General features: G+C 48.3%; 12 protein-coding genes across 12 annotated transcripts; 8 read left to right on the top strand and 4 right to left on the bottom strand.

Annotated features, from left to right (window-relative positions):
- Positions 1-247: 247 nt before the first annotated feature.
- GGS22DRAFT_39869 (Formyltetrahydrofolate deformylase) lies at positions 248-1,381 on the top strand. Its single transcript, XM_047966986.1, has one exon. It carries the CDS (start codon positions 332-334, stop codon positions 1,184-1,186), a length of 855 nt encoding a protein of 284 aa, XP_047816567.1. The 5' UTR covers positions 248-331; the 3' UTR covers positions 1,187-1,381.
- Positions 1,382-2,487: 1,106 nt separating this feature from the next.
- GGS22DRAFT_39872 (uncharacterized protein) lies at positions 2,488-4,094 on the top strand. The gene is made up of 4 exons (XM_047966987.1): positions 2,488-2,895; positions 2,956-2,984; positions 3,045-3,185; positions 3,245-4,094. The coding sequence occupies exons 1-4, from the start codon at positions 2,691-2,693 to the stop codon at positions 3,614-3,616; spliced, it is 747 nt and encodes a 248-aa protein (XP_047816566.1). The 5' UTR covers positions 2,488-2,690; the 3' UTR covers positions 3,617-4,094.
- GGS22DRAFT_39877 (TPR-like protein) lies at positions 4,093-5,601 on the top strand. The gene has a single exon (XM_047966989.1). It carries the CDS (start codon positions 4,298-4,300, stop codon positions 5,450-5,452), a length of 1,155 nt encoding a protein of 384 aa, XP_047816565.1. The 5' UTR covers positions 4,093-4,297; the 3' UTR covers positions 5,453-5,601.
- On the bottom strand, positions 5,602-6,672 carry GGS22DRAFT_39876 (RWD-domain-containing protein). Its single transcript, XM_047966988.1, has 3 exons — positions 6,626-6,672; positions 6,459-6,554; positions 5,602-6,379 (listed from the first exon to the last, which is right to left on the bottom strand). Exons 2-3 carry the CDS (start codon positions 6,526-6,528, stop codon positions 5,751-5,753), a joined length of 699 nt encoding a protein of 232 aa, XP_047816564.1. The 5' UTR covers positions 6,529-6,554; positions 6,626-6,672; the 3' UTR covers positions 5,602-5,750.
- Positions 6,673-6,826: 154 nt separating this feature from the next.
- On the top strand, positions 6,827-9,159 carry GGS22DRAFT_195509 (ARM repeat-containing protein). Its single transcript, XM_047965679.1, has 2 exons — positions 6,827-7,145; positions 7,206-9,159. The coding sequence occupies exons 1-2, from the start codon at positions 6,896-6,898 to the stop codon at positions 9,056-9,058; spliced, it is 2,103 nt and encodes a 700-aa protein (XP_047816563.1). The 5' UTR covers positions 6,827-6,895; the 3' UTR covers positions 9,059-9,159.
- Positions 9,160-10,248: 1,089 nt separating this feature from the next.
- On the top strand, positions 10,249-11,088 carry GGS22DRAFT_195505 (uncharacterized protein; the record flags this gene model as incomplete). Its single annotated transcript, XM_047965678.1, has 1 exon — positions 10,249-11,088. Exon 1 carries the CDS (start codon positions 10,357-10,359, stop codon positions 11,086-11,088), a length of 732 nt encoding a protein of 243 aa, XP_047816562.1. The 5' UTR covers positions 10,249-10,356.
- A 36-nt stretch (positions 11,089-11,124) lies between these two features.
- Positions 11,125-12,830, bottom strand: GGS22DRAFT_39859 (RNA polymerase Rpb4). The gene is made up of 3 exons (XM_047966985.1): positions 12,278-12,830; positions 12,043-12,170; positions 11,125-11,950 (listed from the first exon to the last, which is right to left on the bottom strand). The coding sequence occupies exons 1-3, from the start codon at positions 12,460-12,462 to the stop codon at positions 11,829-11,831; spliced, it is 435 nt and encodes a 144-aa protein (XP_047816561.1). The 5' UTR covers positions 12,463-12,830; the 3' UTR covers positions 11,125-11,828.
- Position 12,831: 1 nt separating this feature from the next.
- On the top strand, positions 12,832-13,856 carry GGS22DRAFT_39857 (Sybindin-like protein). Its single transcript, XM_047966984.1, has 3 exons — positions 12,832-13,070; positions 13,120-13,242; positions 13,331-13,856. Coding segments are annotated over exons 1-3 (486 nt in total). The 5' UTR covers positions 12,832-13,068; the 3' UTR covers positions 13,692-13,856.
- Positions 13,790-15,162, bottom strand: GGS22DRAFT_39853 (von Willebrand factor type A domain-containing protein). Its single transcript, XM_047966983.1, has 2 exons — positions 14,695-15,162; positions 13,790-14,618 (listed from the first exon to the last, which is right to left on the bottom strand). Exons 1-2 carry the CDS (start codon positions 14,983-14,985, stop codon positions 14,022-14,024), a joined length of 888 nt encoding a protein of 295 aa, XP_047816559.1. The 5' UTR covers positions 14,986-15,162; the 3' UTR covers positions 13,790-14,021.
- Positions 15,163-15,452: 290 nt separating this feature from the next.
- On the top strand, positions 15,453-16,952 carry GGS22DRAFT_39844 (Borealin N terminal-domain-containing protein). The gene is made up of 3 exons (XM_047966982.1): positions 15,453-15,767; positions 15,830-16,118; positions 16,171-16,952. The coding sequence occupies exons 1-3, from the start codon at positions 15,596-15,598 to the stop codon at positions 16,796-16,798; spliced, it is 1,089 nt and encodes a 362-aa protein (XP_047816558.1). The 5' UTR covers positions 15,453-15,595; the 3' UTR covers positions 16,799-16,952.
- Positions 16,918-18,204, bottom strand: GGS22DRAFT_39821 (translation machinery-associated protein 22). The gene is made up of 4 exons (XM_047966981.1): positions 17,954-18,204; positions 17,795-17,814; positions 17,572-17,659; positions 16,918-17,455 (listed from the first exon to the last, which is right to left on the bottom strand). Exons 1-4 carry the CDS (start codon positions 18,018-18,020, stop codon positions 17,037-17,039), a joined length of 594 nt encoding a protein of 197 aa, XP_047816557.1. The 5' UTR covers positions 18,021-18,204; the 3' UTR covers positions 16,918-17,036.
- Positions 18,205-19,288: 1,084 nt separating this feature from the next.
- GGS22DRAFT_168579 (uncharacterized protein) lies at positions 19,289-23,354 on the top strand. Its single transcript, XM_047962185.1, has one exon. The coding sequence runs from the start codon at positions 20,033-20,035 to the stop codon at positions 23,027-23,029; it is 2,997 nt and encodes a 998-aa protein (XP_047816556.1). The 5' UTR covers positions 19,289-20,032; the 3' UTR covers positions 23,030-23,354.
- The last annotated feature ends 454 nt before the right edge of the window (positions 23,355-23,808 follow it).

The raw sequence follows: 23,808 nt of genomic DNA, 5'->3' as shown, positions 1-23,808 counted from the left end.
TAATGCAGTCGAGTGACGTAAAAGGCTTGAAGACATCGTCGGAGACTTCGAATATGACAGGTGTATAATAGAAAGATTTTTCATTGTCTTCGAAGCCGTATGAAGACTCTGACTCATATGATACTATATTTAATTCGATATACCCTCTCATTATTGCATATATATACTGGTTAGATACAAAAGCACTATGTATCAACCCCAATGCCGATCTCAAGCCGAAGCTAAGAATTATTATCCAGGAGTGTGAGAGGGAGAGAGTTAGTCATGTTATTGCAAAATACTAAATTTTTTGATATTATCTGGCCTCACAATTTTTAATCAATAAGAAAACATGTCTGCAAGCGACGACCATATCCTCACGCTTTCCTGCCCGGATAAGCCTGGCATTGTCCATGCTGTTACTGGACTATTAGCATCTAACGGCCTCAACATCCTAAACCTACAACAATTCTCAGATCGGGCGTCTAATAAATTCTTCATGAGAGTTCACTTTGGCCATGCTGCATCGACGGAGAACTTGAACGCCCCCATAGCCAAACTTGTATCGGAATTGAACATAGACCAATATGACTTGAGACCGGCGAGCAAGAAGCCTAGGGTCTTGATCATGGTGTCCAAGATTGGTCACTGCTTGAACGACTTACTTTTCAGAACTAAGACAAATCAGCTTGGCGTTGAGATTCCCCTGATCGTGTCTAACCACCCAGACTTCAAGCCTCTTGCCGAGAGCTACGGCATTGAGTTCCACCATCTCCCTGTGACCAAGGACACGAAGCTAGAGCAGGAACGCCAGATCCTAGACTTGATCAGACAGAACAACATTGATCTGGTGGTGTTGGCTCGTTATATGCAGGTCTTAAGCCCGGGGCTGTGTGAGGCGATGAGCGGAAAGATCATCAATATCCACCACAGCTTTCTGCCGTCCTTCAAGGGAGCAAAGCCTTACCATCAAGCGTTCGACCGCGGAGTTAAGATCATTGGCGCCACGGCTCATTTTGTAACGGCAGACCTAGACGAGGGTCCAATTATCGAGCAAAGGGTAGCGCGTGTAGATCACAGCATGAGCGCGAAGGAATTAGTCGAAGAGGGAAGCAACGTCGAGAGTCAAGTTTTGGCGGCGGCTGTGAAATGGTGGAGCGAGAAGCGGGTATTTCTAAATGGACACAAGACTGTTGTCTTCAACTAACAGCAGCGCAACTTACGTCATAATAATTTTGTCGCAATTGCATGTTGGAATAAGAGCATGTTGATTTCGAGTATGTCACCACGTATCTGTTCATCAAAATAAGCGTCATGAGCCGAGTTTCGTTTAAACTTAGGGTCTTCGAATTTCTCAAAGTCCAGGTCTTAGCGTGAAACAATTCTCGATCAAAATTAAATATTGAAAGCATAGAACGATAGGTAGTTTTCAATTTTACTTCGGCTTCGGACCGCGAAACGCTGTAAAACAAGGGAATAAGCTCAACTAGGCCTTCGGATTTCCTTGCATGCGGGAGATTCATAACGACGTAACATGTGACTCGGAGATAAGAAAGCCGGCTAACAGGGCTCTTCCGTTCCCGGGTATCAAGTATGGATGGTGTCGTTGGCCAGGCTTACTACAGGCAGACGGGGTGTACATCGATGCCCGAACACGGCGTGTTTCCTTGTCAGTGGCAAAATAAGAGCCGGGCGAAGTTTTTTATGTTGTACAGCTAGCACTGCCATGTGTAGATCATCCGCGAAGGAATCTCACTGCTTTACTATACTTAACAATGATATGCATCGATTCGAATCGTGAGATACCTGAGTAAGTAATAATCGTACTTCCGGCTGTCTCGGGTCTCTTTCGTAACACCAACTAGGCAGGCTGGCGGGAAGGATAAGAGGTAGACGAATGGATGCCGCCGAATTTGCGAATGTAGGTGTGTTGGTGGTGTAGAGGTGTAAGGGAGTTACTAGATTGGGAGGCTGATCAATACCCAATTGCTGCAAGAAGGGACCTCTTGAACATAAGGCGAATAGATGATGCAGGTCCCGACGCTCGAAAGGTAATTCTCATAGGTACCTCATGAAAGAAACTGGAATTGTTGCATGTTGTAAGAACAGGGATGCCCCACAATCAGCCCAAAGAGCCTTGTACACGTAAACGAATGATTATTGATTGGCAATGATTGCACATGCGATCGTCAGACCAAGCCTTTGACTAGATTTCCAATCTTGGTACTTTACTTGGTATGTATTTTGGGAGGTCGGAATGATCGCAGACGGTCAAGACTCGAGTTTAAAGTGAGAAATAATATAGAAAGGGAGAAGGTGAGAAGATGAAAAGGTGAGAAAGGAGAAACGGTTGCACAAATATTGAAGTCACCGCCCATCCGGGGATAGCCCATTCCTCTTTCCGTCATATTACCAGAATCCTAGTTCCGTCATACGGTTTGGAGTCAGGTGTAAGGGTACATAGGTCCAAGTTCCAAGTTTAGGAAAGCCCTGACCCGATCCGATTCTTAAAGGTTGTACTTGCCTTACTGTACGATTATTCATTCTATTGGAAGATTAGAACTCAATTGCGATCATTCATTCAATGTTCCATTGTTCCACATCGTCTCTCCTTACTTCAACGATTTGAATTCACTCAATTCACCCCTAACTATATTCGCTTGGACTTAATTGCTACATTGTTTTATTTCCCGCAAGAATAGTACTTTACAATGCCAATTCGAAACCCATTTGCAAGGCGCCCCGGCCTTCTGGGCGGTACCGAGGCCAAGGATGAGAACGTCCGACCCGGTGCGCTGGTTCCCAAGTCTGCGCAAGCAGGCTTTGAGAAGGTCGACACAATTGGGTCCAAGGCGTCTTCTTCTTTGAGCATTCGAAGTTCAAAAAGCCGAGACACCGGTGATTACAAAATGAGTGGTACGTCTGCGCCGTAGCACTTTGCGCTCGGGGAATGTAGAGTCTGACTTGTAATTCTAGTTGTCAACGACAGCGGGGTCTATCTCCCGGTACGAATTATCTATGATACGATAACGATTGTAACACCACGCTTATATATCTAATTCTAGCCTTCTCCAACCGACGACAAGGGCCTCTGGCCAAGACGTTCAGCAGCGTCCCGAACATCTATGGATACCAGAAGCAGCTTTGGTGATATTGAGCATTTCTCCATCTCCCGCGAATCGTTTGATTCTTATCGTCGGTCCTTCGTATGCATTCCCCATATCCACCTAGATACCTACACGTGGTAAGCTAATTATAATCCAAGGACATATCGGCTAGATCACCCATCATAGTCCACGATCAACCCCGCCAGAGTCTCGATTCTGCTCGATTTACTCGATCGCCACGGATGTCAATCAGAAACCGGCCTTGGGATCCACCAACCGCTGAAGAGGGATTCGAAGAAGTCGGATTGAATGATGACCAGAAGCAGCAACCAAAGAAGAGAAGTTTTTTCTCCAAATTCTCCGAGTCGCAAGAGCCGAGCGCACCGCATTCGCATACCCAGAGTACGGGTATGGGTATGTCTCGATTCATCCCGGGACGCAAACGAGCGCAAAGCGGTCAGGGATCCGAATTAGGTCATATCGACCGACCAAAGTCTCGCCAGTCCATTGATGAACAAGAGACGCAGTAGTGCCCTATGCTCTATACTTTATACCCCACGTGAGATGAATCAGTTGGAGACAATATGCATAGATGATTTTACGGAGTTTTGGGGGTACCGGATGGGGCATCACGATATCTAAGCGATCGCTTGCCCCCCTGTTTAACGGAGACTTCGATTTCTTCACGTCTAGTCGCTCGCTTCTGCACATGACGAGCTGATAGATGGTTAGGGACAAAAGACGGATGGGACAGTTTAAGCTGTGTAATCTGGGCTCCCCTAAAGGAGAAACTAATAATGAGATAAACTGGGATTGGAATGGTATAGGATATCTGGAGAATCAGATACCAGCTCTTAATGACCCGAACATATAATTTTTTGCCTCAGTACAACTATCATTCGCATGTGCTAATAAAAGTTCCAATGCAAGCACATGATGGATAAGTATTCATATTGTGGGTTTTGGTAAATTAATGGGCATTATTCGTTAAGTGAATCTAAAGATCTGATGTGCCCCACCAATTTACAGACCCCACCCAGCCCACCAACCCACGTTTAAATCTTTAGTTCGCATTAAAACACAGCTTGGAACCGATAAGACTAAAATATTTCTTATCGGCATTATATCAAGATACCGTGGACCTCGAGACCAATCCGTCTCTAACCTTCGCTCGTTACCTAGGCAATTCCGTAACTCCAACATTCCCCATCATGGCACCAAGACGGCCAGACAAAAAGTCTAAAAAACAAAAAGGCGGCATATCCCGGGCCGCGGGCGGCGACTCTAAGCCGGTCTCCTCCCAGGTCCTCGTCAAGGCCGCAGAGTTCCAGCTCCAGGAGGGGAACATTCAGGAAGCGGCAGCGCTGGCACAGAAGGCGCTCGAACAGACTACCAACGACTCCGACGACCAATTGCTTGCGCTGAACTTCCTCGGGCAGATTAATCTAGAGCTAGGCGACTTCGAAGCCGCGAGGGAACACTTCTTGCGCGCGGTCAAGATCGACGAGGATGGGAGCAAGGATGAGGAAGTCGGTGGCGGGCCTGAGAAGTTCTTGTGTCTGGCACAATTAAGCGAAGAAGGTGGGCGGGATAGTGTGACTTGGTTCGAGAGGGGGGCTAAGGCGCTTAAGGCGCAGATTGCGGCAAAAGAGGAGGCGCGAGGTTCGAGGAGGAAAAGCGATGATGCGGGGACGGCGATATTTCTTGATGAGCTGAAGAAGAAATTGGCGATGACGCTGTGCTCGGTTGCGGAAGTTTACATGACAGACCTGTCGTGGGAAGAAGATGCCGAGCAGCGCTGCGAGGCCCTTGTTACTGAAGCCACGTTAGTTGCGCCCGACTTCGCGGAGACTTGGCAGACATTGGCCAATGTGCGGATCTCGCAGGAGAGGATGGACGATGCGAAGGCTGCGCTTACGAGGAGTCTGGAGCTGTGGAAGGACTTGCCCCCCGAAGACCCATCCGTACCAGATTTCCCTAGCAGAGTCGGTCTGGCGAGACTACTCATGGAGGTGGGAATGGAGCAAGATGCGATCGAAGTTCTCGAGAGACTGGTCGGCGAGGATGACCAGAGCGTCGAGGTGTGGTACCTAGGTGGCTGGGGTCTCTACGTCATGGGCGAGAAGCAGAAAGCGGCGAAGTCTAGCGAGGAAGATTGGAAGGCCTCGTGGATATCGAGTCGCGTGTGGTTGAACCAGTGCCAGCATCTATACACATTACAAGACTACGAAGACGAGCCGCTGGGCGAGCATGCGAAGGAATTGCTTTCGCTTATTGCTAAGGATCTCGGTGAGGCGCCGATTGGAGAAGAAGGCGATGAGGATGAGTGGGAGGACGACGATAGTGATGCGGAGATGAAGGATTAGGATTCTTCATGGCAATGGGTTCACTATAAATGGAAGATACCACGAGACTTAGGGAGTCCTATCTTGGCATGAAACGGCGTTACGGATTTAAAAAGGGGCAGACTGCTTTCATCAGATCCATAAATGAATGAGACGATTCTCTGATATATTCACTAAAGATTTTCCTTCTTTGCGCCAGAACTCCGAGCCAATACTTGACCACGAATTCAAGATATCGAATGCTATGCTATGGAGGTCTTCGAGTCGGCAGTTCTGGCCATCTTTTAAACCCGCCGAGTAAAAGAGCTGTCGAATGCCATCAAGCCGCAATCTTGAGGCCCTCAACTTTTTCAGAAGGGATATCTTCATCGTCCTCGCCTTCGTCGCCTTTACCAACCAATCCACGTTCCCATAGTTGTCTTCCTGTCAACTTGACCGGTTCCTTGACCTTGGCTTTCTTTAAATCAGCCAACCTCTCGTCTTCTTCTCTCTGCGCTTTCTCCTCCATCTCCTTGATGAATCCCTCGCGCCACTTCATAAAAGTCTCAGGAGTTACCTGCGTGCCGTGGAATTTCTTATTTTCTTCACGCTCTGCTGCTAACATCGCCTCCTCGTGCTCCTTGACAGCCGCCTCCTTACGATCCGCGATCAGTTGCTCGGCCTCTTCCTTTAGCGTGTTCACGAGGGTGAATATCATGGGTATGCCCAAGTTGTCTTGGATGGTGTCTTCGAGCCCTTTTAGTAGCGACTCCTTTTCTGCAGCAACTGAGAAGTGTGGATGGGAGGCGGCATTTTGGGGCGGCGAGAGGTCGAGGATAGGGGCCTCGTCCGGATAGTTCTCGGGATAGCGCACATATAGGATGAGGGTGGGGGGTTCCGATGCTTCGTCGCCGTCTTCGTCTGGGAGGTCAAGCTTGATAGATATCCGATATTCAGTATCGGATATGTCTATACTTTAGTTAGCGACTGGAGATCCGTCGAGTAATTATCTTCAAGATGATGGCGGGGTACTGATGTGGTAACTAACCTGTGATTTCGTCCGGGAAGATGGATTCCAGAACCACTGTGCGCTCTTCTATTTGGTCTTCTCTCCCCATCTTCGCGCAAAGAATTCGATCTCTACCTAGGTACTTATTAAGAAATGAATGAAAACATTCAAAAAGACTTCATATGCAAAGCAAATGCTGAAGTTACCTATCTAACCGGCGAAATCTGTACCTGAGCTGCCGTGTATGTGCATGCGCTAAGCAATATAGTGGGGCTGCGGGGTGAAGATTGTGAAGATTGTGAAGATAATTGTCAAGATAACGCTTTACCGCCCGGCAATATAAACGGTTCCACTAAAACTTTTTTAGTTCTTGGATCGCAAACTCAAACTCTCGAGCTAATAATATTCAAGAATTATCATTCAATTAACTTTCAAGTTGTCGCTATTCTTTCTCTTTCCTGCTGCGGATTCTCACAATGGCGCCTAAAAGTGAAGCATATGGAAATAAAAGGAAGCTTGTTGATCGAAGTAAAGATCAGTCAAGCAAGAAGCCGAAGTTTGACAAGCGACAGGTGCAGAGAGAAGAACCAGAGGACGGAAACGATGGTAGCGAAATCAGCGACTTTTCGGATCTAGATGATGGCGGTGCTCCCTTGAACGACAAAAAGCCACAAAATAATGAGTGGAGGAATGGCAACGATCAAGCCGGGAAAGTTTTTGAAAAGGGTTGGTTTGAACAAGAAGAAAGAAGGCTAATAACATAACTGGCTTGCTAACTCAATACAGGCCAAAACTCTCGTGAATCCCATATCAAACAAAGGCAACTTGCTCAAGAACGCAAATCCCAGAAGCCTCTAGCCGATGACTTGCAGCGAACGAAGAAGCTCTGGGAAAGATTACGGTTGAAATCTAAAGTTCCGAAAGAGGAGAGGCAAAAGCTCGTCGAGGAGCTTTTCAGCATTACAACAGGTCGTATGAAGGATTTTGCGCTCAAGCACGATGCTGTTAGAGTTGTACAGACTGCAATCAAATATGCGACTCCTGAGCGCCGGAAGATGATTGCAAAGGAATTGAAAGGTGCTTACCCTGTCTTGGCCGAAAGCAAGTATGCCAAATTCTTGATTGGCAAGCTTCTTGTAAAAGGCGACAAGGAGGTTCGAGATATCATTGTCCCGGAATTCTTCGGCCGAGTCCGAAAACTCATCAATCATCCCGAAGCTTCCTGGATCCTAGATGATATCTACCGAGGTATCGCAACTAAGGAACAGAAGGCAATTTTGTTAAGAGAGTGGTACGGCCCTGAATTCCACATCTTCCGGCAAACGACAGAAGGCGAGACTGCTCCTTCGGGTGAACTTTCTCAAATTCTCGCAGAGGAACCAAGTAAACGTGGTCCGATCATGAAATACCTACTTGACCTGACGAACCAACTCGTCCAAAAGAAGATGACTGGCTTTACGATGCTTCATGACGCCATGTACCAGTACTACACCAACGCGAAGCAGGGCTCAGAGGAAGCTAAGGAATACGTCGAAATGATTAAGGAAGACGAGAACGGCGACTTACTAAAGAACATGGCCTTCACGAAATCTGGCGCCCGACTCGTGTGCTTGCTTCTCGCCCATGGAACCGCGAAGGACCGGAAGCAGATTCTGAAGACGTACAAGGATACCTTCCAACTCATGTCAAGCGACCCTAATGGACATTTGATTATTCTTGCTGCCTATGACCTAATTGACGATACCGTTCTAACTTCCAAATCTATCATATCCGAATTGATAGGAAAGACGGAGCAGGATGAAGTCACCAACATTGTCATCAGTATCAATGACCCGAATGCGCGCTTAACTATTCGATATCCTCTTGAGGGTGCATCCAAGGCACTGTTTGACGCTGGCCGTGCCGATGATTTGAAGCTACTTGAGGAACTCTGGGAGATTCGAAAGACTACAAGCAAAAAGGACCCCGAGATCCGCCGAAAGGAACTCGTCGCAGCATTGTCGCCATATCTATTGACTGCTATTGCCACATCGCCGCTAGATTTGATTTCCACTTCGCATGGGTCACAGATGGTTACTGAAGCTCTCCTTTCTTGCGTCGGGGACAAGTCAGAAGCGTTACAGGCAATAGCGTCTACCGCAAAGGGAAACCCCCATGAGGTAGAAGAATCTGAGGGGGTCCTCACTCCTCGAGAGCATATATCTAAAGCTTCCCACGGTGGACGCATGTTCAAGACTCTAATCTCCGGTGGACGTTTCGATAAAGCAACACGTCGCATAATACCAATTGACCCTCCCCTCAGCTTCTCAGACATACTCTATCCTACCATCAAAGATCACATCATAGCTTGGGCGACTGGGCCGAGCTCATTTGTGGTGTTGAACCTCCTAGAAGCGGATGACTTCTCCTTTAAAGACGAACTCAAGAGTATACTAAAGAAGAACAAAAAGACGTTACAGAAAGCGGCGACAGAGGAGACGCCAGAACAGAAGGCTGCAAAGGAGGCCGTACAGGAGGCCGCCGATGCGGATGGAGAGAAGAAGCCGTCGAAGAAGAAGAGTAAGAAGGCCGGGTCGAAAAAAGAGGCTCCTGTTGGCAATATGGGTTCAAAGCTGTTATTAGAGCAGATAAAGGGATAGATACGTGCCACAAATTAGATATTAGGCATAGGGCTTTCGGAATTACAAATGAGATAATGTTACAGTCTTGGTATCGCAACTCTTGATGTCTACATTTCGGCAGTAACGGACAGTGTGGCTTAGACCAATTCCAGGTGTAGTTTGGGCTCTTCGGCCTTTTTATTATGGCAACAAAATTTACTTACTGTGTATGTGAGGTGTCCCACAGGCTATGTCGTGTTTGCTCGTAGTTATAGTTCCACAGTATACTCTTTGCTACTTGGCTGCCTCCCAATTATTTAAACTCGTTATCTGAAGTAATGGGGCCGAGAGACTATCTCGATTTTCACCTTTAAGCCTGCTTGCCAATTTACGGCAGTTGATACGCAAAGTAACGAGAAAAGACATACATAAGTATAGTAGTAGAAGTATACCACATGTTTCAAACTAGAAGCAAACATCGATCCTAGCCAATTCCCCACGAAGCTAACGTCAGTTGTTTGCGGTTGTGGAGATGAAGGACAAGTTACACAGTCAACGTTTTCATGTCGGCATATATATTCTTAAGGAGGAACCACATTTGATTCTACCTACCTAGGTAGGTAGATCAGACTGCTTCAAATTTTATAGAACTAAGTACAAATGTATACTGTGCTACTAGGAGAGGGAGTGGGCGTGGGCAATCTTGCCCTGGTATCACTTCTTCAACCTCAATAATCGGTCCTTCTCTTAAAACTACACATCGATTGTCCACCTACCTGGGTACTCATATTCTACTGAAAAGTAGGTACAGAGAGAAAGTTGCACTCACAACAACCATCGGGATAACCTGAAGCATCCGACTGCCGTTGTCAGATATATGCAGTTGATCCCCAATCCAGCCCAGTTGAGTAATAGAAACCTCGAGGGTTGAGCGAAACTTTGGGAATTTCCCGGAGGGAGAGAAGGATATTTATAGGCCCATATACATAAACGTGACTTCTTCTTCTCCTTCCCAGGGAGGGAGTCATTATCGTGGTCTTCATATCCTACTAACCCCTCGGATGAGGCTCTTCACGGGTTTGCCGTTCGTCGCCTATCCAGGTACTTGGGTCACGCAGAGCCCAAGCTTCCGAGTTTCTACTTTCTACTATCTATTTCCAACCTATTTAATCATTGCCACTCTACCGTGCGCTTTGACATCTATTCTACATATTACCTACCCGTGGAGGACCGAGCAAGTCTGATCTCGCCTCTTTATCCCTTGCCGCTCACCCACATATCTTTAACTCGCCTTCGATAACATCAACAAGTACCTACCGTTATCAATCACCATCGCAATGGCGTCTTTGGGAATCTGCGAGTTCGGCTTCACATTCTATAGCTGCGACAACGGCTTTAAAGGCTGTTGTCGTGTCGATGCTTGTGGGCCAGACCAATGTCCCGAGGGGCAGCGAACGACAACCTCTTACCCGGTCCCATATATCGACTCTTCGACTACCGCGCCACCGGATGATACTGAGACGCCTGCACCTTCGCCATCTACTACCGAATCTAGTACGGATGATGGCAGTACCACTTTCGTATATCCTCTACCACCATCTACCACCGACCCAACCAGCACCACAGAGACGACAGCACAATCAACCACCCGATCATCATCTCCAACATCCTCCTCACAAACCACATCTCCCACCCCATCCTCCACCCCCCAAACCACCCCCGCGCCCCCAACCGTCTGGATCCCAATCCCAACAAGCGCACCCCAGCCCAGCAGCAGCAACGACTCGCACCCACGCCTCAGCACAACTGCCATCGCGGGGATAAGCGTAGGCGGCACCGTCGCCGCAGCCCTGCTCTCGCTATTCGGGTACCTGCTGATCCGCCGGCGCTGCATCGCGCGCCGCAACGCGCGCGCGTCCGCCGCGAACCCGTTTTCGTTTTCCTCTGGCGCCGCGGAGGGGTTCATGGCTGATCACCCGATGTGGCGGGGAGGGGATAAGGGGAAGGAAGGGGGGGAGGGCGATGCGAAGAGATCGCCGGATTTGAGGGGGTTGTGTGAGTTGCCTTAGGGGGGAGGGGGTTGGCTTGATGTTTGTTTTTTTGTGGTAGGATTTGTGGTGGTGGAATTGGTGGAGGAATGGTTTGGGGGGAGATTTAAGTGAGATGAAGGGGGAAAGAGAAAGAGGAAAGGAGATTTGACACAGCGGATCGGAATAGGGAGGATGTTTTGGGTGATTAGGTCAGTCGCTGAAGCTGAGGTTGGAGGAATACCATGATGATATCCTCACGGGTATCGTTATGCCGCGTACTATATACTCGTTACTAAATTAGCGGGTTAAAAACTTATAGCTAACTTGCTTATGCTGATTTAAATTAAAGAAACCGCATTTTCACCAACCAATGCTCCTAAGATAGACGTTGAAGCAGTGATATAGCTTGTAATTTGAGTGACAACCTTATGAGCGGAAGGGAAGACACCAGATTCGGGATCGATGGATACTTGTGGGAAATCAATCAAATGCTATTTTTGCGTCTGCCTTTATCTGCCGATCTTATGGGGGTATAGAAGAACACCAAAGGGAAACAGAAGTCTTTTCCTATCCTACGCCGTCCATGTGCAATTACCAGTCCTCTGGTCTAGTTGAAATGAAACGCCTCAAAAGAAATCTGCATAATTCCATCCTGAAACTGATTATCATCATCACGACTTCTCAAACTCGAAGCAAGTCCGTTCTAGTGCCTTCATGTCGATCTGATGAATCGTTGGAAATAACGGAGGCGGGATATCTAGAAAAGTTCGTCGAGATGATTACCGGGGCATTAACTTGTAGATCTCGTCGAGCATCTCTTGGAGTTCCTCGTCAGAGATCTTGTTCTGGAGGGAAGGAATGAGGTACTTGGCTTCCTCAGCCGTCTCGCAACAGAGAGATCCTAAGACGCGTGATTCTCATGTTAGTTCATCATTGTAACCCATGAATAACATATCTACTAAGTATTTATCGGAATAGTGGAGATGTGCATACCAAGTTGTGCTCGCTCGAACTTGTGCAGCTTGGGATATGAGCTCAAGAGACGCTCAACAGCTTCTACACTTTCCTTCTTCTTGAAGCGTGCAAACGTGTCTAGATAGTCGACAGTCTTCGTCAACATACTGAAGAAGATGAAGTTAGCATGCTTCTCCATGAACAGACTAGCACTCTTTCTCCTTTCTTCATCACCATCGTTTATCGAAGGGGAATCAAAGGGCGAAATGCGTACTCTGTCTCGTTCACGTTCTTGCGATCATTTCGGCGTTTGGCTACGAGGGCATTGATGACCAGAGCAGCTTCGGACAATGTGAGAGTATCGACATCTTGGAACTCTCCAAGCTTGAGAACGGTGGTGGCCTCTTCGGTACCAGGAGGCTCTGGCCTCGAGCGCGAGGTCGGTGCATGCTGAGACATCGTCAAGTTTGACCGATTGACTCTGTGCGATAGCAATCGCACGCGAATAAAGAATTGATTGACGATATCAAAGTTTGGTTGTGTTGGAGAATGGCGATAATTGGCAATTGTTAAATTGTATCTTGGTTGTCGCAAAAGGACGCGGTGATGCGGACGGTTGGAAGATGGAATTGCGAAAATGCGACAGGAAAGAAAGGTAAGTCAGCTTGTTAGACATGCGGCTGCCTGTGATGAACAAGGTTGCACAAGCTTTGCATGGGCGTGTTGTGAATTATGGGGATTTCGAGGAACGCTAAAGCTTGTATATAAATCCACTAACCAATTATCGTAATAGACACAGGGAATTTTCTGGATAATCTTCGGTGTTTCGACTTTGTCAAAGCCAAGATTCAAAGCGTGGATTTAATAATGTTCATAAAGACCTAGCTAGGTACGTATACTTAGGTACCTGTCGTGTGCTATGAAATATTACGTACTTTGAGAAGCCATCAATAGATGAGACCTATCTTGATGAGAAATGAGCAAGGAAATATATCTTGGACTTCTTGAACCCCTACGCCCGTACGCGAATAAGAACACACCATAGCCATCCCCCATTCCCGCATAATGTAAGCATGAAGCTACTGGAATATATGGAACCAATACTGATTTATATAGGGGCGTTTTAGCTCTCATCGTGATCAACAAGGCTGGAGGTCTTATTTATAATAGGACCTTTGGTGATGGCCTCAACCAGCTCAATACGAACGACTACCTTGTTCTTGCTGGAACTTTCCACGGGTGAGATTCTCTTCCTCGTCTCATCTTTGAAACCCATCACTCTCTTATCATGAGGTTACTTGCTCATCTCATCCTAAACTTATAACAGAGTCCACGCCATCACAGCTCGGCTCAACCCACTCAAGGGGATATTGAATTCCCAATATCAAACAGCTGTTAATGCCGCGGGTGTACCGATACCAACCAGGCCGGAGCCCCCTTCCGGCCTTGAAGTGCTCGAGTCGGAGAACTTTCGGCTGCAGTGTTTCAACACCTTAACCGGCACTAAATTCCTACTATTCACCGACACAATGCAAACCAACGTGGATTTAACCATACGCAAAATCTACGACCTATACTCTGATTACGTCATGAAGAACCCCTTCTACCAACTCGAAATGCCTATACGTTGCGAGACTTTCGACAGGAAATTAAATTCTTACATAAGAGAGATCAATAGCTCCAGATAGAATGGCGTGATACCGGGTACTCATTAGATATGTTTTCATTATGAGCTTGTCACTAGGAACGAAGAAGGTCTTGCCGACTTGATAGGGCGGGATTAAATAGATACCTATGTATGGTTATAGGTTTGCATCGTCGCACGGCGTTTGGAGTTTAGAGATTTGGTTTTAACACGACAAGGCAAAGGCCTCAATTCTTGATAGAAGAATCCACCCTGCCTCGAGAGAATGCCATTTCCCCCTTGATTCGCCGCTAGTCTATCATTACAGTACAAGTTCAACTCCGTGATCCCACGCCGACGAGAAATAGAGTTAATATGCAGTAGATAAATAAGTCTACGACATGTCCATCTTGTCATCGTCATTTTTCTTGTTGTTCTTGGAAGATCCGCTTCCACTAGGCTCTCCCTGCTCGTTCAGGAGGGGTTGGTTTTCGCCCTCTTCCTCTATGCCTTCCAAGTCTGTCTTTTTCGCAGCTTCTTCGTCTTCTTTGGCTTGCTTGGCTTGTCTAGCATTCTCTTCGTCCATACTCATGCGTAATGCCAGTGCTAACTCCGGGTCCGCACTAGGATCGAAGTCGAAATCACCGAAGTCGCCACCGCCCTCAGCCATGCCGCCTGAACTACCGGCAGCACCTTCGCCAAGTAGGATAGGTGTAGTAATGAGCTGATCGCTCAGAAGCTTCCCGCTAGGCGGAATAACGACGAGATGTGAGTTTTCGTTAGTCTTAACCGCGTTGTTAAAAGCTTCGAGCTTCTTCTGTACGTCATCATCGTCTAGATCGCCGAATAGAACGAAGTCGATATCGATATTGCCCTTCTTCATCTTCTTGGCTAAGGAAACGAGCCGCTTCTCGTCATCGGCCACAGGAGAGCACACAAAAACGATGATGCGCTGGCGTTGGGACTTGTTTTGTCGATGCTTTAGTGCTAGCTATTAGGCGGAAGAATCATGTCATTAGTCTAAGCACCCTTTACATACACTTATTAGACACGGAGGTTGAACATACACTAGCGATCTGGATGCCGGTTGCGAGATGAGAAGAACCCGAGATCTTCTTCTTCGTTCGGTGGAGGCCGTCGAGCAATTTGCCTCGGTCCGTCGTTAAAGTTGACAAGACCTCAGGTCCCTTGCCACCCATGCTCATCAAACCAACGGAGGACTCTGGATTGGACTGGGTAATACTCTCGAACATGATATTTATAGCATCGGCTTGAGCGTCAAATCGCGATGGTTGATAATCTCCATTTCGACTACTTTCGCTGTTGTCCACAACTATCATCACTGCTTGTAACGGCATATTGGCAATGGTTCTGTGCCGGGACAATTTGGTTGGTAATAAGTGGAAAGTAGAATGTTGGCCGTAGTGTAAGGCTGGGGGGAAAAGAAGTAGGGAACAGCTTTAAGGTTGTGGATTGGATGTGCTATGTAGGTAATGGATTAAGGTGTAAGGTGCAAGGTGCAGTTGCGATGATTGAGAATCGGAGTTTGAGCTCTAGGTACAATCAGATACAGCGTAAACGTCAGGCAGGTGCAGCCTGGGTAAGTACAAGGTACAATACTGTACAAGATATTTAGGCATGTAATAGTACTTGATGCAGTTAGTTGCAGTAAGCTTTAAAGCTTACCAGGTATATGCACTTACCGCCATTACTGTTTTTAGACGTCAGAACTCCACCAGAATCCCGGGTCGTCCAATTAAATCGACCACAACTCCAGGTACCTATGCTCTATCTTTCCAAGGTTTGTTTACTTGCACAATCTTTAGTTTCATCAACACCAATCCTGCATTGTACTCCATAGTACTCCATATTCAAAAAAGCACTACACGACGAACGCGTTCCGTCTTAGAATTCACCACTTATTCTCCTATCAGAACCGAACCGAATTTAATACAAATACCCAACAATATGGCACCTGTTAAGGCGACGCGAAAGCGCAAGTCGAATTATTCAGTAAGCCCCATCGGCGACAAGATCTCTCAGATGAAGCATAGCCCACACCGAAGTCCTATTAAGAGGCGAAAGTTGGGTCTCACCCTCCAGCAGAAGCAAGCTATCATCGATAATTGCCGACTTGAAGGTATGGGCATGAGTCTTAACCTGGCTATAAACATACGCGATACTAATAAACTGGAACTATAGTTACTGAGCGTGCTCGACGACTAAGGGCCCAATACAATGTGCAGGCGCAACAATTACGATCACGCGTCGAGATGCGCGTCAACCGAATTCCGACTTCTCTACGCAAGATGAAGATGGGCGACCTTCTTGCAAAATCCCTACAGCCACAACAGCCCCCTCGCCCTCCCAAGTCAACCAAGTCAACGTATGTAGCACCGCCAGTTCCACCTAAGGACGGCATATTACCCCAGCCTGTTACCCGCAAGCCAGTTCCCGCACGCAATGCAGCAGTCGGACGAAAGCGCTTGAGGTAGGATTAAATTTCTGTCTGTTCCCACTGTCTAACTAACAACAACATATAGCACGGAGAATTCGTCTGATAAAGAGAACCGTAGCAATGCTGTTGAGAATCCCAAGAAGAGACTTCGTGGTGTTCCTAATAAGGAAACTGCACCCATTCAACCAGCCAATGTCTTGTCGCCTACATCCTCGAACACCAACACCCGGCCCATTACCCGAGAGCGCCCTGCGTCTCCTACGAAGGCAATGATCAGTAGACCCGCTTCGCCTACAAAAGGTCCGCCTCCTAAGGGTCCGTCGAACATCCTATCGGGTATGGCAGATAAAGTTAGAGGAACTCGGCCCGCAACTGGCACACGCAAGGCTACCGGTACATCTACGACAAGTTCTGGCGGCGGCCCGACTACCACGCGCACGCGACAAGCCGCTGCGGTCTCCCGCCCACCAACTGCTGCCTCTACGCGTGGACGACGCAAAGTCAGCGCTGCAAGTGAGACAAGCAATGGAAGCTCGACGACCGTTGTTAAAAAGACAACTGCTTCAAGAGCTGCCAAGACTACTGCTCCTCCGGCCAAGCGGACGGTGATGAGCACAATCAAGTCGGCGACTACCAAGAAGCCTCCAGCGTCCAAGGCCACGGCTGCACCTGCAGCTACGGGGACTGGAAGAACGCTGAGAAAGAGAACATAACTTTCTCCGATGATTTAATGTGTAATTGAGGTTTGAGGGTTGATTTTTGTATGGAGTTCACGGTCGGCTGGCAAATAAGGGCCATGGAGGGTACGGTTGAATCGGGTCAATCGGGTCTCAGGTCTCAGGTTACAATGAAAAAACTTCATGCTGTCTTTTTCTATTTCAAGGACTGTTTCCTTCTGTCTCTCCCCTAATTCATGTAGGGCATACGTGACTCCTTTGTGACATAACACGCTCAGCCGGCGGCGCTGGCACTTTTCTTTTTCTTATCATCTACTAACTCGATGTTGTCTTCCGGTATATCCTTATACTTCTCTAACAGGAACTCCTCGATCTCGTCGCTCACATCTCCCTGGACTACAATCTCCTCCCCGCCGCTTGGCACCTTGGTTACCGAAGAGCCGGTGGCAAACTTCTTGCCGAATTCTTTGGCCACCTTCTTCAGGTCTAGTCCAAATGCTTCGAGACCGGACACAGCGGTTACGTATTTGCGCTTGTTCCGCTCGACGCGCTTGATGGTGACGACGCTGTTGGCGATCTTGTCGGCCTGTTTCTGCTCGGCCTTTTCTGCCTGAGCGGCTTTCTTTTGGGCGTCCTTCGCGGCTCGCTTTTGGGCTTCGACGGATAGGGAGGCGGTGGCGGCTTCTAAGGCTTCTGTGGGCGTGGATTGGTTGTATTAGTGGCGTATCTGGAGAGGACTGGAATCGAGACCTTGCAGGTGCATTTTTGGGGAATTGGAAAGACGGGTCAAGAAGAGAGATTCCACGTACCAGCGGACCATATCTGGTCATATAAGGTCGGATAAGCCTTCTGTAGCCAGTCCTGGCATTTCTTGACGGTGCCGCCATATTCGCAGTACTACTTGCTTGGCAATTAGTCTTTGTCTTGCGTACATTTGCGCCTATTCTCCACCAACAGCTACTCGAACTCCAGTCGGCGAATTTGCAGGCCATGGATGATGTATTTGTATTATTTGGGAGTAATGGATCGTACCTCTGGTGGTAAAGTGCATACTACGTTAATAGATAGATGCTGTCAGCTCAAGATCTACCAGTAGCAATACGACCACCAGTACCTCCCATTAAACAACCCCCTGCGAGGTCGCTGGTGGGGACCTGGCTGTAATTGTTTATTGTTTCTTGTTTGACTTACCGCCGCAGTAGAGCACGTGGCGGCTCTGGGGCTCGCTGGGGGCTTCTGCCTGTTCTACGTCTGCCATTCCCTGGTAATTAATTGAGATGAAAGGAAACGAACGGTGTTTCGTAGTTTAACAGCTCAGAATGGTGTTGGCCGCTGGTAAGGAACTAACTAGATAGGTATGTATTGTATTTGCAGCGCGGGGTTGTTCGTCGATTCGGTGACCAGGTATGTCTGGTGGGTTGGTGGGGTAGTTGCTTTATTATTGCAGCTTTGTACGAGTACGATCCGCGAAGACGGCGCGAACCGGAAGGAACTTAACCTAGAATTTACCTGGTTAGGCTCTTTCAAGCCACTGAGCACAGACCTCACAAGTTTTTAAGTTGAGCTTACGCCACAGTTCGTAGCTAGCTTACATTGATAGGTGGAATTGATTTGCTAAATCATCACTATAACTTTTGCCTACCTTTACAACTCACATAATAACCATGGCATTTTTCTATACCATGAATCACAATCTTGATTGGTGGTTAAAATATCAAACGATTCTAGATGACTACAATGTCTAAAGGCTGAAGCCGACGATGTCCCCTAAGATCACCATCCTACCAGCTCCGGAAGTCGATATTTATCTCTAATCATGAGTGTGTCCGACGCCCGTACTTATTGAGATACAAGTGAAATGCTTCATTTAGCATCCTCTCTCATCTACGCTGCGGAAATATAGTTACATCCGTCGGACTTCCCACTACTATAGCGTTGTGCCTTCGTCGAGGAACGACGGTTGGCCTTCTCGATCTGCATGTCTTACATGCGTCAAGAGTCCTCCAGAATTGGTCTCATCCCCGCAGACCTTGCGACATTACACTGCTTCACGCATTGCATGAGTCGACGTGTCTTTTTAATATGTTGGATCAGTGTCGATGAGAGGTAGTACGGCTGCAACTATCGAGACTCGAGAGAGCGAATACGTTAGCAACCTGCATGATGCACGGAAGCAAACAATTGGCTCTAATCCGTACGATCATCAAGGTCATCGAATATTGTCCCAACTAATACAACACTACCTAACTATGCGATACGTATATACCAAATATTCTAGGAAATTAATAAAGGAGTATCTTCCTTTCTAACTCCTAGGATACGGTACATCGGCGATATATACCCATATGAAGCGCTTCGCTTGCTAACGTCAATTCTTGCCGCCATTCATTCAACAAAAAAACCGGCTAGATCTTCAAAGAATTCTCCATGAATCGTTTCTTATGACGTTTCTTTAGATTTTATTCTCTTGTATGTTCTGGAAGTTCGGTTTCCCTGCACGATTCATCCCATCGTGGAACGCGAATGGGCCAATCACGGAGCGTCACAAATCGAGGAGGGCGGTTTAAGCGCTCAGTTCAGCGTAACCTTACCTCATTGGTCTGGAAGCCTGCAATATATTCCCAATCAGATTTTTTCTCCGTCCACCTCTCCCGCGCGCCAGTCTGACTATTGGTCCCCATCGCGGAGTTTTCTAAAATTATACCACGGACGTTCGTCTGGCTAACGACCATGATTGGATGTTGGAATCGGTAGTTCGACCGAACACCAGTCTTCTTCGTCCTCGATGTCCTCTTCCGGCACCGCTATCACAAATCCATGCCCAAACCGGCTCTAAGAGGTAGTGTGTATGGTCAAATCTGCAGTACGGGACCATGGCTACCTATGCAACCTCTTGCTACTACCCGCCCATTAACATGGCAAACCACTGGCTTGGAAGCGCTCGTCTTCCTCTCGATGAGACTATCCCCACGCGATAGCCGCTTGCCTTCCCTAAGGTAAGAGTCATAAAACTACTTGCTCCCGATCACTTGGTAGGTTTCGTTTCTTTCACTCTCTTCCCTCAAGCTTCCTTGAGGTTGCCTCATTTCATATTTCGCTTTCGTTGAACGAAGCGTTTCTATCGTTAAAGCATTTTCTTCCACTACCTTTGCTTTCAACGACGCCGGACGTCATATTTTAGGTCGTCTTACGGTTGCAACACCCCAGAATAGCTACAATCTATTTTTCCTTGAGAATCTTACTTATTACATTTTCATATATACCACCAACATGCCTGAGCTAGTACTTTTACCGTCTAGCACATACACACCTCCATCCCCTTCGCTGGCACGAAGACCGGGGAGGTCACTTAATACAATAATGGAAGAGGAGCCGGAAGCGTCCCAAAGGTTGAAGGCGTCGAGGGGTCGTAAAATGCAAGCCAGTTCCAACGATAAGATCGTACAATGGTTGTCACCACGAAGTGACCATTTCCCAACTCCGCGAGGATTTCACTTTCTATCAGCGCCAATATTACCCGAGTCTCCGTCGACTGCTTCTGCTGATGAGAGCAACTCGCCGTCAATAACGTCCTCGGACCCCTGGAACCGAGCGAGCATAAGTACTGACGTAACAGACTTTGACGATATCTACGAAGTCTCCGACGAAGAAGACACTCGACGGATTTCGAGGAAGTCCTCAATAAAACGCCGGAATAGCTCTCGACACACGATGCTAAAGCGAACCGCAACTCAATCTTCCACGTCACACCGGGCTCTTCCGCCTTTAGTTATCCCGGCTCAACAGGAACAAAATGCGGAGAGCTTGTCAGGTAGGCCGGAGTTTAAGAGGTTAATGTCACCTCTGCCTCCTACGCCACTAGCTAAGGTTGAAATGTCGCCAGCTGCGATCTCATTTTTACATGCCCAACAATCTGAGGAGGTGCCAACCATCTCCGCTCCACCGTCCCTAGATGGAAGTTTAAGCTCTGATCAAATGGCCGCTCTGTCTGCTCCACCGACACCAATCATTGGAGAGGGAGAAAGCACTACTAACACGGACTGGTCTGGAGTCCAACTACAACCTGCTGCCCTGGCTACATTGCAAGCTCTATCAGGAGGCGATGACTCCGAAGAGGAGTATCACCTAGAGCAGGTCATTGAAGTCACAGGAGGGCGAAGGCCAGAAATGTCACAGCAAACACCGCGCTTGCTCACTTCCATGTCAAGACCAATTCGAAGAGTGTCGACTCATCAGCCATCTCTCAATGGTTTAACGAGACTTGACATTCCTTCGCCCGGAGGTTTCTTTTCTGGTCTTTCTCCACGTACGAGGCATACTTGGCATCTACCTACAATGACACCTGATGAGAATGCGCCTCCTACTTCGACTACTGCAGAACAGTTCTATCGCTGCCCGTGGAATGAGCCTGCCCCTCAGGTTCCAGCTCTGCCAAATGTTCCGGTCCTACCTCCTCCTCCGCCGCGACCTGAGCGGTTTGCTGCCACGCCCATCCCATCGGCACCAGTTGAGCAATTCGTAGAAATCAGAGGCACAATGTCGGATGGCCTTCCGACTGCAAGACCAGCTGTGCTAGAACAGGTTCTCGAGGCGAGAGGTGATCTTACCGAAGAAGTAATCACAGCGCGACGCATTGAGCCAAGAAACCCCTTAACTTCCCCCACGGCCTACTATGAGCCTTCAAGCCCTCACGAGGATGTCACTGCCACAGAGATCGTTACAACTTATGATCCCGAATATACTAAGAAGCAACAAGAAGCTGCCCTGTCCAACCTGGACCGGACAGAATTATGGCTCATGGCACAGAGGGCTTATCTAAAGGGTATTCTCCCGGAGGAAGAAGTCAAGCCAACGGTTGACCCTGAACCAGAGACGCAAAAAGTCCATGTCGAAGAGGAGCCAAAGACCAAAGAGCCCGAATCTGATGTGGTATCCCCATCACAGAAGAAAAAGATGGTTCGGTTTTCCGAAGTCGTGGTTAAGACCGACATCCCAAGGACCTTGCCGCCCAAGCTTGCGCGACAAGAATCAGCTTACTACCGTGCTTTTCAGGACTATATCATTAGATCCCGTAGTCAAGATCCTTTTGTCCATCGCCTTCCTCGTTTTGAGGCATTGCAGGCTGAGCGCATCTCTTTGCGCGAGACTCACCGTAACCAGCTTCTTGGCAAGTACCAATTATCAGTGATGCCTCAGTCGGCTAAGAAGCGGATGAGTGCCAATGTGGCTCGCGGTGACGACATTCTTGTCGATGACCCCGAGAAATTGAAGCGAGAAAAGGAGCACGAGGCGTTAACCCAAATGTCCATGGCAAATTGGCACGTCGGCGCGACTAAGGCTTTGAATGGTGGGCGTCTATTTTCTGCACCAATCGCTAAACGTCTTGCCCGCCTTTCCCGTATCGGCGGCGCGAAAGATCGGGCGCGTATCCTTGACCTAGGCGGCCAGGCTGCTTGCGGCTGGGCCTGGCACTGTGCTATCATGTACCCTAACACTAAGGTATACACGGTCACGACTAAGGCTATCCGGCAGTTGTCTAACTCGAACATCCGCGGCCCGCCCAACCACCGACAGGTCGCTGTGGAACGACTCACGAAGCTGCCCTTCCCTGACGGCCACTTCGACCTAGTGTCGGCGCGTGAGCTTCACTCTATCCTCAAGTTCATCGGAGAGAATGGTGAGGATGAATGGGATAGCTGCTTGAGCGAGTGCATGCGCGTGCTCAAGCCCGGGGGGTATCTCGAGTTTTCAGTCCTCGACTCGGATATCACTAACGCGGGTCCGCTTGGCCTCGCTAAGTCTGTCGAGTTTGGGTTTGCCCTAAAAACCCTCGGCTACGACTCGTCTCCAACCCGGATGTTTATAAACCGTCTTCACCGCGCTGGCTTCGACGGCGTACGTCGCGCGTGGGTATGTCTACCCATGGGCCCGGACCCAGCCGTCCGACGTAACCGTAGGGTGGCATGTGACAGCATCACTGGGGTAGAGCGTCCGTTGGATCTGGAGGCCATGGTTTGCGGCAGCACGGAAGCCGCGGCCTCGGTGACGGGTCTCGCTGGAAGTTGGGCGTGGGAGAGGTGGCTGTTGAGATGCGAGACGGAGAAGGTGGCGAGCGAGGAACGTCTCGGGTTCTTCGAGGTGGAGGCGGAGAGTGAGAAGGCGAGCAAGTGCCTTGATGGCGTGCATGAGATCATTGAGGAAGGGAGGAAAATCGGCGCCGGATTTAGGTGCTTGAATGGATATGCTCGGAAGCCGGTCGAGAACTAGGTTGGCATACATACTACCTACCTCGGAGTTGGAGGCAACCGACGATGGAGCTAATGAGGGGGTTGTAATCAGTCTTTGTGAAGAGGTTTCTCTTATGTGTAATGCGGTTGGGTACGGATGTGTACGCATGGACGTATGTATGGATATGAGGTGCGTGTATGGCTGGTGATGATACCCCGTTCGGAAATTGGGAGGGAAAATATATATACATATACTAGAGAATGGGATATCTTCTGCTAGGCATGAATACTCGTGTAAAATGTAAGATTGGTTTAATATGTACATGTTGTGGTTTTAAATGTGATGTGCTCAAAGGCGTGAATTGTATAGAAGCTACGTGCTACCCTCTTCTCGCTACGCTTATAGAGTCCAGTTCAATCTCTCAAGAAGATCATATCGATGCATACCCGACAATCCTAAGATCACAAATTGGGTAAGGTCGTTCGTCTCTAATCGTAATCAATATTCATCAATTAACCTAACCATTCAAACGCGTCAATCGTCCCGTATCACTAAACCGCGTTGTGCGACAGAAGAATCTCTCATCCAACCCAGCCCTACTCCTACCCGCACTCCCTCTTCCCGACCCAAATCCGGAACACCACCACGGCTCCCCCAACGGAACGCTCGTCCCAGAAGCGTCGTCAAACCACGTGCGAAGGAACGCTCCCATCCACAGCGCGGTACCTACCTCCAATGTACCATATACACAAGCCGGATGAATGGTAGGTAGCATAAGTAATAGCGAGGGATGGGGAAGGGGGGGTCGAAGGAATCGA

Source organism: Annulohypoxylon maeteangense, assembly GCF_022496945.1.
Source record: "Annulohypoxylon maeteangense strain CBS 123835 unplaced genomic scaffold GGS22scaffold_14, whole genome shotgun sequence".
Taxonomy (NCBI): Eukaryota; Fungi; Ascomycota; class Sordariomycetes; order Xylariales; family Hypoxylaceae; genus Annulohypoxylon; species Annulohypoxylon maeteangense.
Note: the sequence above shows the minus strand (reverse complement) of the source record. Positions and strands in the feature narration are given on the sequence as shown.

Bases quoted from the DNA above. Each gene is read 5' to 3' on its own strand.
- GGS22DRAFT_39876 (XM_047966988.1), bottom strand. From the start codon at position 6,528: ATGGGGAGAGAAGACCAAATAGAAGAGCGCACAGTGGTTCTGGAATCC. The intron at 6,380-6,458 runs GTTAGTTACCAC...ACTAAAGTATAG, and splicing joins CTTCCCGGACGAAATCACAG to ACATATCCGATACTGAATAT.
- GGS22DRAFT_39844 (XM_047966982.1), top strand. From the start codon at position 15,596: ATGGCACCTGTTAAGGCGACGCGAAAGCGCAAGTCGAATTATTCAGTA. The intron at 15,768-15,829 runs GTATGGGCATGA...CTGGAACTATAG, and splicing joins CGATAATTGCCGACTTGAAG to TTACTGAGCGTGCTCGACGA. The intron at 16,119-16,170 runs GTAGGATTAAAT...AACAACATATAG, and splicing joins GTCGGACGAAAGCGCTTGAG to CACGGAGAATTCGTCTGATA.
- GGS22DRAFT_195509 (XM_047965679.1), top strand. From the start codon at position 6,896: ATGGCGCCTAAAAGTGAAGCATATGGAAATAAAAGGAAGCTTGTTGAT. The intron at 7,146-7,205 runs GTTGGTTTGAAC...AACTCAATACAG, and splicing joins CGGGAAAGTTTTTGAAAAGG to GCCAAAACTCTCGTGAATCC.
- GGS22DRAFT_39872 (XM_047966987.1), top strand. From the start codon at position 2,691: ATGCCAATTCGAAACCCATTTGCAAGGCGCCCCGGCCTTCTGGGCGGT. The intron at 2,985-3,044 runs GTACGAATTATC...ATCTAATTCTAG, and splicing joins ACAGCGGGGTCTATCTCCCG to CCTTCTCCAACCGACGACAA. The intron at 3,186-3,244 runs GTATGCATTCCC...TTATAATCCAAG, and splicing joins ATTCTTATCGTCGGTCCTTC to GACATATCGGCTAGATCACC.
- GGS22DRAFT_39857 (XM_047966984.1), top strand. The intron at 13,243-13,330 runs GTGAGATTCTCT...AACTTATAACAG, and splicing joins CTTGCTGGAACTTTCCACGG to AGTCCACGCCATCACAGCTC.
- GGS22DRAFT_39877 (XM_047966989.1), top strand. From the start codon at position 4,298: ATGGCACCAAGACGGCCAGACAAAAAGTCTAAAAAACAAAAAGGCGGC.
- GGS22DRAFT_39821 (XM_047966981.1), bottom strand. From the start codon at position 18,020: ATGGCAGACGTAGAACAGGCAGAAGCCCCCAGCGAGCCCCAGAGCCGC. The intron at 17,815-17,953 runs GTAAGTCAAACA...CTATTAACGTAG, and splicing joins CCACGTGCTCTACTGCGGCG to TATGCACTTTACCACCAGAG. The intron at 17,660-17,794 runs GTACGATCCATT...CCAAGCAAGTAG, and splicing joins TATGCACTTTACCACCAGAG to TACTGCGAATATGGCGGCAC.
- GGS22DRAFT_39869 (XM_047966986.1), top strand. From the start codon at position 332: ATGTCTGCAAGCGACGACCATATCCTCACGCTTTCCTGCCCGGATAAG.
- GGS22DRAFT_39853 (XM_047966983.1), bottom strand. From the start codon at position 14,985: ATGCCGTTACAAGCAGTGATGATAGTTGTGGACAACAGCGAAAGTAGT. The intron at 14,619-14,694 runs GTATGTTCAACC...TCCGCCTAATAG, and splicing joins CCGGCATCCAGATCGCTAGT to CTAGCACTAAAGCATCGACA.
- GGS22DRAFT_39859 (XM_047966985.1), bottom strand. From the start codon at position 12,462: ATGTCTCAGCATGCACCGACCTCGCGCTCGAGGCCAGAGCCTCCTGGT. The intron at 12,171-12,277 runs GTACGCATTTCG...CATCTTCTTCAG, and splicing joins AAGAACGTGAACGAGACAGA to TATGTTGACGAAGACTGTCG. The intron at 11,951-12,042 runs GTATGCACATCT...CACGCGTCTTAG, and splicing joins GTTCGAGCGAGCACAACTTG to GATCTCTCTGTTGCGAGACG.
- GGS22DRAFT_168579 (XM_047962185.1), top strand. From the start codon at position 20,033: ATGCCTGAGCTAGTACTTTTACCGTCTAGCACATACACACCTCCATCC.